The sequence below is a fragment of the Stigmatopora argus genome, chromosome 8 (assembly GCF_051989625.1).
Source record: "Stigmatopora argus isolate UIUO_Sarg chromosome 8, RoL_Sarg_1.0, whole genome shotgun sequence".
NCBI lineage: Eukaryota > Metazoa > Chordata > Actinopteri > Syngnathiformes > Syngnathidae > Stigmatopora > Stigmatopora argus.
The window spans coordinates 17,161,441-17,171,793 of NC_135394.1; the positions used below are offsets into that span (position 1 = coordinate 17,161,441).

Here is a 10,353-nt window from a genome sequence, read left to right on the forward strand (position 1 = left end):
GGCCGGACCATTTTAGATATAATATTTAGATTTTGTTTTAAATAAATGGATTAAAAGAACTGGATTAAAAGCCCTGAATATTCCGTTTTTATAGATCTAAAACAATGTTTATTTTAGCTTTTTTATATATATATTTTTAGATTTTACAAAATGATTTTTGAACTAAAAACACGGAAAAAAATTATTTAAAAAATGACAATTATTGATTAAAAAGGGGGGAAATCAGGAAATTTAATATACATCTATATTCTTCATTTTAATTTGATCCTAAAACAGAAAGTCGGCACTCATCATTGACTTTCCCGGGCCACACAAAATGATGCGGCGGGCCAGATTTGGCCCCCGGGCCGCCACTTTGACACCTGTGCTCTTGTTTGCTCCGTTACAGATGCCTTACTCGTCGCCGTCTCCTGGAGCGTACGGGGTGAGAAGACTATTTTTTTTAAAAATCATTCCGGAAAAAAAAACTGAGAAAATAAAACGTGCTTTCTTTTAAAGGGAGCGTCAGGAGGAGGACCACCGGGGACCCCCATCATGCCAAGCCCCGCAGGTGACTCATGACCGGCCGGCCTTGGGAATTGTCCTCTAGCGCTCGCTCACTGGGATGCTAACGTTGGTTGGTTTGTTCTTTCTGTTAACAGACTCCAACAACTCTGGCGACAATTTGTACACCATGATTAACACTGGACCCGCCAATCGAAATAATGTGGGTATTTCTTATTCAAAGAGAATAGCTCAAGAGGTCAGATTCGGGTTGGGTCTTGGGATGGAGCATTTTGGATCTATTTAGATTTTTTTTATAAATGGATTAAAAGAACTGGTTCATGAATATTCTTGAATATTCCCTTTTTATAGATCTAAAACAATGTTTATTTTAGCTTTTTTTTTACATTTTTAGATTTTACAAAATGATTTTTGAACTAAAAACACAGAAAAAAATGGAATATTCCTTTTTTATAGACCTAAAACAATGTTTATTTTAGCTTTTTTATATTTTTATATTTTACAAAATGATTTTTGAACTAAAAACAGAAAAAAATGAATATTCCGTTTTTATAGATCTAAAACAATGTTTATTTGAGCTTTTTTCTTAGTAAGGGAAAATCTCTTTTAATCGATTTCAAAAGGAAACCAAATTTTTCTTTATGTCCCATATTAAAGTGGAAAACAGAAAATATTTTTAAATATTTTTAGATTTTACAAAATGATTTTTGAACTAAAAACACAACCCCATCGTCCGGGGGGCGTCCCCGCCAACCCGTGAAGAGACGAGAGAGGGGCCGGTCCGGCGGGCGTCCGCGCCGGCCGGTGACGAGGCGTGGGAGTGGCCGGCCTGGCGGGCATCTGTGCCGGCCAGAGACGAGGCGAGGAAGTGGTCGGTGCGGCGGGCGTCTGCGCCGGCCGATGACGAGACGTGGGAGTGGTCGGTGCGGCAGGCGTCCGTGCCGGCCAGAGACGAGGCGAGGAAGCGGTCGGTGCGGCGGGCGTCCGCGCCGGCCGATGACGAGGTGAGGAAGTGGTCGGTCCGGCGGGCATCCGCGCTGGCCGGTGACGAGGTGTGGGAGTGGCCGGCCAGAGACGAGGCGAGGAAGTGGTCGGTCCGGCGGGCGTCCGCGCCGGCCGATGACGAGACGTGGGAGTGGCCGGCCTGGCGGGCGTCTGTGCCAGCCAGAGGCGAGGCGAGGAAGTGGTCGGTCCGGCGGGCGTCCGCGCCGGCCGATGAGACGTGGGAGTGGTCGGTGCGGCGGGCGTCCGCGCCGGCCGATGACGAGACGTGGGAGTGGTCGGTGCGGCGGGCGTCCGCGCCGGCCGATGACGAGGTGAGGAAGTGGTCAGTCCGGCGGGCGTCCACGCCGGCCGGTGACGAGGTATCGAGGTGGGCGGTCGGGCGGGCGTCCGCGCCGGCCTGAGATGAGGCATCGAGGTGGGTGTCCGCGCCGGCCTGAGACGAGGCTTAGGAGGGGCCTATCCGGCAGGCGTCCACGTCGGCCCTTGGAGAGGAGTGGGAGTAGCCGGTCCGGTGGGCCTCCCTGCTGGTCCTTAAGGAGCTGGCCAAGCCCCCTGCCCTTAACAGACACCAGACTCTTAGAATGGTCGTCGGGCACCTTACCCTGGCTGCTCGGGGGCCCGCCTGCCCCCTGGGCCGAGAGGGCCGGAGAGTCGCTCTCGCTGCCAACTCCCTCGTCCGGGGGTGCCGGAGAGTTGCTCTCGCTGTCGCCGGCCCCCTCGTCCGGGGGCGCCGGCGAGTTGCCACCGTCGCCGGCCCCCTCGTCCAGGGGCGCCGGAGAGTCGCTCTCGCCGCCGGCCCCCTCGTCCAAGGGCGCCGGAGGGTCGCTGCCGCCTTCGCCGGCCCCCTCGTCCAGGGGCGCCGGAGGGTCGCTGCCGCCTTCGCCGGCCCCCTCGTCCAGGGGCGCCGGAGAGTCGCTCTCGCCGCCGGCCCCCTCGTCCAAGGGCGCCAGAGGGTCGCTGCCGCCTTCGCCGGCCCCCTCATCCAGGGGCGCCGGAGGGTCGCTGCCGCCTTCGCCGGCCCCCTCGTCCAGGGGCGCCGGAGGGTCGCTGCCGCCTTCGCCGGGCCCCTCATCCAGGGGCGCCGGAGAGTCGCTCTGGCCATCGCCGGCCCCCTCGTCCAGGGGCCCCAGCACGTCACCGCCGCTTCCGGGCGGGCAAGAGCTGGGCAGACCGGAACCGGGCGACCAGGAACCGGGCAACCAGGAACCGGGCGACCAGGAACCAAGCGACCAGGAACCAAGCGACCAGGAACCAAGCGACCAGGAACTGGACGGACCAGCCGGCACCGGAAGCCTGGTTCGTGGCTTCGGCAAGGGTGCGACTGGCGGCCCAGGTGGCTAAGGGAGTAACTTGCGTGGCTTGGGCACGGGTATTTGAGAAGCTTGGAGCGGCGTGGTCGGCCGAGAAGCTTGGTCAGGGGCTCGAGCGTCCAGGCCCTCCTTCCGCTTCTCCCTGCGGCCAGGCGCTCGCCGCCGTCTCCGGGAGGGCGGCACAGCATACCGGCCGCCACGTGGTGGCCCATCGTAGCTTGCCAGCCGACCAGGTGAAAGACCTCGCTGCTGCGCCTCCCCCAAAAAACAAGACGGGCGGTGTTCGAAACTCCTACCGGAGCCCCCCCCCCCACGCCGGCCGCCACGTGGTGGTCCCTTGTAGATGGCCCACCCACCTGGCAGATCATGGTCGGGGTAATCCAAGTCGGAGTAATCGGAGGAGTATTGGTCAACGTCCTCCGGTGGAGCGTATCGGAGTCCGAACCGGCTAAGAAAATCACTGTCCGAGTCCGAATCTCCAGCATACAAATCTATTAGCTCCCGGTCGTCCTCACCTTCAGTAAAGTCCGAGTCCCAACCCACAAAGATTTGGCGTTCCAATGGGGCCGAGGGAGGCTGGGGATTCTCCCTCCATTGAGAAAAAAACTCGCTGGAGTCTGAATTCAAATAACTGGGGCGATGAACTGAGGGTGTCGGAGCCTTGGAATTATGATTTAGCTGTGCTGGCAGTCCGGTGCGACGGGTTGAGCGGAGGGTGGCTTTAAAGGTGGATGGAGGCTCAGTACTACCTCTTGGTCGAGACTCCTCCGCTGCCCAAACGTGTCTGAGGTGCCCACGCCAAGTGTCCATTATAGACTCTGTGGGGCCTCTCAGTGAATCCATGTCGTCGCGGGGCTTCAAAAAGGGTGGCTGGCGTCGACGAGAGCGTCGGCGCGAGCGTGGGTAGCCTCCCGCTGGGTCCATTATAAATAAAAAATCAAATCAGACTTAGGCTTGTCATCATCATTGACTAGACAAAAGCCTAATTGTCATCATACCCAGCTGCGTATGACGAAATTGAAGGTGCTTCTCCACAAAGTGCACTTTTGTCAGGCAAGAGCCCAACCAAGTGATAGTTTCAGACTTGCTGGCATTCTGCCGTGATGGATACATCGCATCACCTCCCGAGCGCAACCAACTCCAGGCGACTGCGAAAGGTTTGCCTCACCGATGCCAACAAAGAATAAAATGGATCACTTACCTCCCAATGTCTGCCTACTTACCTAGTCAGCCAGCAGGAGGCAGATCGCCGCCCAACGTCCTTGGCAATTCGAAGTTCCAACTCGTCCATTTTGTGGGTGATGGATCTGGCGTTGGTCAAAAAGATACTCGGAGGCGGTGCTCGGTGTGGTTGTTGACTTAGCTTAGCAGCAAGGCCCGCCCGACAACCGCGCCTTTGCCTCCTTTCTCTCCGCCGCCTTCGCCTCCTTCGACGTGCTTTGAGTGGGCTGACTATCCACGGAGATCCCGGAGGTCTCGAGATGCCCTCGGGGATATCGTAGGTTCGTTGGTAGTTCGTTGTGACATCGGATATATTAATTAAGTCGTGGCGACTGTAGGAAAAGTTTGCCTCGCAGATGTTGGTAAATAACGATAGGATTGAGAAAAGAAAACACCAAACTGGAGAGCAAAAAGCCGCTGTTACGATCACGCTGCGTCGCTGCGTCGTCGCAGCGCGATCGGGAATATCTTAGGGGACCCATGCGCAGGAGACGTGAGTTGACTCGAGCCAGTTCACTTCAAACTACATTCTTTAATGAATAAACAAAGGTCTACAAATCCACAATGGCCTGGAACAGAACGGCAGCATGCTACGCGCACGCACAAACAAAAAGAGACGATCCGGCAATGGTCCTCTCACTCATTGCTCCTTAAATAATAAAACCAGGAAGCAATCAGCAGATTGACTGCAGTTGCTTCCCTGACTTCACGTCAGGAGGGACAAAACAGGCCACTCCTGACAAATTGCAAATATTGATTTAAAAGGGGGGAAATCAGGAAATTTTATATACATCTATATCTATCATTTTAATTTGATCCTAAAACAGAAAGTTGTGATTGACTTTCCCGGGCCACACAAAATGACGCAGCGGGCCAGATTTGGCCCCCGGGCCGCCACTTTGACACCTGTGGAATAGATGTTGTCGGTTTATGGCATTGCGTTTCCGTTTCAGTTTCCCATGGGCCCCGGCTCTGACGGACCCCTGGGGGCCATGGCTGGGATGGAACCTCACCACATGAACGGCTCACTAGGTAACAAACAGCGCCACATGACAAAACAGAACATTTTATACGAAAATCCTCAGCAAAACAACGATTCGAGTTCTTTACGGTAACCTGAAAATTCGACTCAACCAACCTTCTTTTGTTTTGCTCAGGTTCGGGTGATTTGGACGGCATGAACAAGGTAAACTTGACAATAAAATCTATATTTCCACGATGGTGATGATTGATACGCTTCTTTTTTGGGGGGGGCGTGGCCATTTGCAGAATTCTCCAAACAATTTAAGTGGCATTAGCAATCCCCCCGGGACCCCGAGGGACGACGGAGAGCTGAGTGGGAACTTCCTCCACTCCTTTCAGAGCGAGAACGTAAGTCGAAAATCGCCTTAAATCATTGCTGGAATATACAAGTGAATAATATTGTATTAAAATAGGAAATTAAACCGTAATCCAAGCCTATTTTGACCATTTTTTCCTAATACTTTTGGTTGTTTTTCAGCAGAGCCTAATTTATATTCACTCTAACCTACATTATAGGCCCGAAAATTTACTTTTTATTACAATAAAAAACGCAAACATTTCCACTGACGTTTTAACACTGTTAATTGAGACCATATTGCGAAAACCATGAAAATATAAATAATAAAAGAATTCTATATATGTTTTTGCAATTTTAAATTATTTGAATTTTAAAATTATTTTAAAAATACAGTTTAAAGAAATAATAATCATTCAAAAATACTTTATTTTTGTTTTAGTATATCAATGCTAATAAGAAGTATATTTTAAATAACCCCAAATAATGAGGGAAAATATACCAAAATGTAAGGTTATAAATCGCAATTTTTTCCCTCACTTTGAACCTTCGATGTTTTGTATTTTTTTTTTCCTTTTTTTTTTCACAAGCGAATAAACTGAACATTTTAAAATATAATACAATGTGGATTACATTTTTTCTCGTAAAATATGGCGGGTGGGCCTCTTCAATGGTGACATAAATAAAGGCATATTTCCAGTTTTTAAATTTAAGCGATAGAATTGATTAATTTATAAAATACAAAAAAATGACCGTTTGTCTTTTTAAAAATTTAAAACATTAAAAAAATACAATTCAATAAATGAGGCTTTTATTCCAATGAAGAAAAATCCTAATTAAAAAAATAAATAATGATAATTTGTCTCAACAGCATTTTTCTAAAGACATAATTCATCGATGTTGACGTTAAATTGGACATCTAGCCCCGTCAATGGCAGCCAAAGTTGACCCTTGACTCTTTTCCTCCGCAGTACTCGCCCACCATGACGATGAGCGTCTGACCCCGCCCCTTCCCCTCCCCCCCCCAAACGCCTTCCCAATTTGCCATCATTCCAAGGATTCCGACCCCCGCCCGCAACGACGCATCAGGCAAGGCCAAAAAGCATCAGCAGAAAATCAGGGATCCACGCCTAACTCCTTGGCCGCCATTCACCCCACATAGACGACCAATCCATTCCAAGCGGGAGACCGGCAGCGAAGAAAGCCACGTTTTTCTCGCCGCCGCCGGCCTCACGTTTCAATAAAATAGGCATGGGATGGGATTGGACGTCCGGGATGGTCATTGGCAGCGAAAGGGTTAACGTGGCGAAGGGTGAAAGACGGACGGACGGACGGGGTGGCAAAAACGTTTTGGCAAAAACGTCTCTTTCGCGACAAAACCAGCTACTGAAACCATCCGTCAAGGGTCGCGACGGTCCCCCGATATTGGGATGGTAGAGTCCACTTTTTAACACTGGAGGGTGTACAATTGTACATACATGTGCATCGTGAGCTTTTCCCAGTCGGGTTTGTAACTTTTTATTTGTTATTTTATTTGTTTTTTTAGCTTCTCGCCTCGCCAAACACCCCCTCGTCGCCACGCGGACGTTAGCGCGTACGACATTAGCACGTACGTTGTTAGCACATACGGCCTTCCTCCATATCCAGAAACCTTTTTTTTCCCCCCCCGTGTCTTAAAAATTGAATTTGCCATTTATGTGCTCGTTTAAAAGCCTCGGCGGTTAGAAAAGTTGTGCTCATTTTTGTTCCCAACTTCCTGTTTTTTTAGTCTTCTTTAGTCACATTTGCATTGGCAGTGTAATGGCGCTGCTGCCATCTAGTGGCCGTCGGTGGTTTTACACCCCAAATCAATGGAAAAAGTGGAAAAACAAGTCTTCTTAAGGGACTCGTTTGTTTCTTTTAATCAACTTTAGAGCGTTATTTTGAATTGTCTCTGTTATTTGTTTTAAAGTCAATACAAAGTAACTCAAAAGTGGCCTAAAATGACTAAAATGGGAGTCCATATTACACAGAAATGACCCAAAACTGAAAGAAAGTTGCCTTGATATACAAAGGAAATGAGCTGGAAATGCTTCAAAATAAACAGGAAGTGACCCAAAATAAACAGGAAGTGACCCAAAATCAACAGGGAATGTTAACATTTAAGTATGTCTTCCTAGTTTCTCTAGAATTGCCATCAGTGATAAAATTAAAGTGATTTTTTTTATTAAAGACCAATAGTAGTCAGTTGCCCGCTGTAAAGTGTTACAATTTTTTTTAGCGATTACTGGATATGGTTGGAAACACTGTCGCGTGACTCCATGAAATGATTTTACGCTCGTCGGAATTTATAAAGAAATCTGACGCGGCCGACTAAGTGGTGACAAAATTGATAAATATTGTCGTCTTTTAATTTTTACCGCTTTTCCCGAGGAATGAACGCCAACCCTTAGTGGTTTTTTTTTATTTTTTTATCCGACTTAACTCATACTCCACCGCGTTGGACGTCCGATCTATTGAAACTGGGAACCATCATTACCAGTTCCGATAAATCGAACGTCCGTGGCCGTCAATGGCGACCAGTTAAGGACAACCCGTTCAAAAAGTTTTCCATGTGCTTTGTAGTAGTTTACAACACACTACCTGCGTTTATCATTTTTTTTAAAGCATGGTCGTAGCCTTTCCGATCGTTTTTCCCAGCCGGATTTTTTTGGAAATATTTTGATACAAAACTCGATAAGTTCTCCCAAGTGGAATCGAGTCGGCGCCGTCAACCATTTTGAATTTTTATCAACGTTACCCACCTCTCTGTTCTATGTTGTCTTTTATTTTGCTTCTTCTTTATTGTATTTCATCATTGAGGAAAGATGCTTGTTAATATAATTTTACCATAACTTAACTTTTAGTGTCTGTTTTTATTTTTTTATGATTTCATTTTAATTTTTGAATAATTCACTGGGAACATACGGACGCTGCGGACACTATTGCTATTTATTAGACAGGTAACAGACATTATCATTCAACTGAGGCATGGAATAAAATGTGGCTTTAATACAAACGATTAAAATTATGTGTCTCCAATTTTCAAGTGTTTTGCGACCTTAAGAGAATTGAAAATGAAATTCCATTAAATTATTATTGCTCAGATGCCATGGCCCCGCCCACGAAAAAAATCCAGAATTAGCTGCTAGCGTGCTATATCCATAGGGATTAAATGCTCTTGTTGCCTTAACATGTAAAAAGTAGCAGAAAAGCAGATAGCTAAAAATGCTAAAATTGCTAAAAAATTATGTTCTGGTTGTGATGTCACAACCAGAATTTAAAACATTGGGAAAAAAAGTGGATGTTTCCTAGTACCTTGAAATAATCCTGAAATAGTTTTAATAATAATAATTTTAAAAAGAGTTACTTTACGAGGGCCGAAGAAATATGAATATTACAATGTGTTGTTTTTAAAATTCAACTCGGGAAAAGTCACAAAACTAAAGGGAAAAATAATATAATTTATATAATAGTAACATAATTTAAAACTAATTTATAATAATATTCCTAAAACAAAATTAATATATTGTGCTTTTTAGGTTAAAAATTGCTAAAAAATTATGTTCTGGTTGTGATGTCACAACCAGAATTTAAAACATTGGGGGAAAAGTGGATGTTCCTGGTACCTTGAAATAACCATGAAATAGTTAAAATAATAATAATAATAATAATTTTTAAAAAAGTTACTTTATAGAGGACCGAAGAAATATGAATATTACAATCTGTTGTTTTTAAAATTCAACTCGGGAAAAGTCACAAAACTAAACAGAAAAAAATATAACAATTTATATAACAGTAACATAATTTAAAACTAATTATATAGTTAAAACTATAATATTCCTAACACAAAGATAATTAATAAATTATGCTTTTTAGGTTAAATATAAACATAGAAAAAACGAAAAGCACATTTTACGTATTGTAATTCATGTCCAATGACATTTTTTTTTTTAATTAAAAAAGTTCAGTACAACTAAACCTCAAAGTCACTGTGATTCTTTAACGCACCACTAGAGGGAGCCAAATAACACACGCAATCCCTGCCCTAAAGAAAGCATGTTCATGTTACCTAAGATGTTGAACTCACTGGCTTTTGCACACAAAAAAACGAAAGAGAGAGAGAGAGAGAACATGTTGTGGCTCGATTCAGTTCCAACAAATCCAACAATAGCGGTGAAGCGATCCCTAGCGCAGGAAGTGACCCGACTGGGCGGCAGCCAAACTTCCTATGAAACGGGAGCCCGATGAATGTCACAAACGGGACTCTGTTCTGTTCGCTACCTCGACCCCAGAACTGCGAGAGCAACGCGCTATCACTCCAATCAAAAGTTCTGGGATCGAACCCACGACCCCAAAACTGCGAGCCCAACCTGCTAACCACTCCAATCGAAGTTTGAGGCTAATAAGAGCAACCGGTACAGCCGGAGTCTCTCAGACTTTGTTTGTTTGCGTGGCCCGGCGCCATGAGTGGTTAGCAAAAAAATTAAATTAAATTGCCCCTAGCTAAGAGTGATTGGTCTTGTCTCCTTGTGCCCCCCCAAAGTCAGCTGGGATAGGCTCCGGCACCCCCCACGACCCAAGTGAGGATAAAGCAATTCCGAAAATGAACGAACTGGACTCCCAAAGCAAGAGTTGGAAATGGCCCCTCCCTCTTTTTCCCTCCCTCAAGTACGTATCTGTATTTTCCCAGCGCATTTGAACACGTCGTACAGCACGTGGCTTTTATTGCCAAAGTTATATATAGGTGACGCGGAACAGCGGTTGCGTCACATTGTTGCGACGGCGTGACCCACCGTCACATTTTTTTTTCCAGACAGTAAACAAAGGACGTCGACGTACACAAAAAAAAGTATTTGTACTCGTGGCGGCGGCGGCGAAAACCCGTCGAACTTGACGAACCCGTCGGCCCTCCCTTTGCCAGAAGAAAACGCCTGTGCATAAAAATTTCTAATCAGATTTTAATGAAGGTCTTTA

General features: G+C 46.4%; 1 protein-coding gene across 6 annotated transcripts in view; it reads left to right on the top strand.

Annotated features, from left to right (window-relative positions):
* Window positions 1–8,236, top strand: part of ssbp3b (single stranded DNA binding protein 3b) — a 28,067-nt gene extending 19,831 nt beyond the window's left edge. For all 6 annotated transcript variants that reach the window (XM_077606795.1, XM_077606799.1, XM_077606796.1 and 3 more), the window contains 7 exons: window positions 389–424; window positions 499–550; window positions 642–706; window positions 4,994–5,072; window positions 5,198–5,226; window positions 5,310–5,411; window positions 6,330–8,236. In XM_077606795.1, the coding sequence (XP_077462921.1) occupies window positions 389–424; window positions 499–550; window positions 642–706; window positions 4,994–5,072; window positions 5,198–5,226; window positions 5,310–5,411; window positions 6,330–6,359 (393 nt within the window). In that variant the 3' untranslated portion in view covers window positions 6,360–8,236. The remainder of the gene's footprint in view (window positions 1–388; window positions 425–498; window positions 551–641; window positions 707–4,993; window positions 5,073–5,197; window positions 5,227–5,309; window positions 5,412–6,329) is intronic.
* Window positions 8,237–10,353: the final 2,117 nt, after the last annotated feature.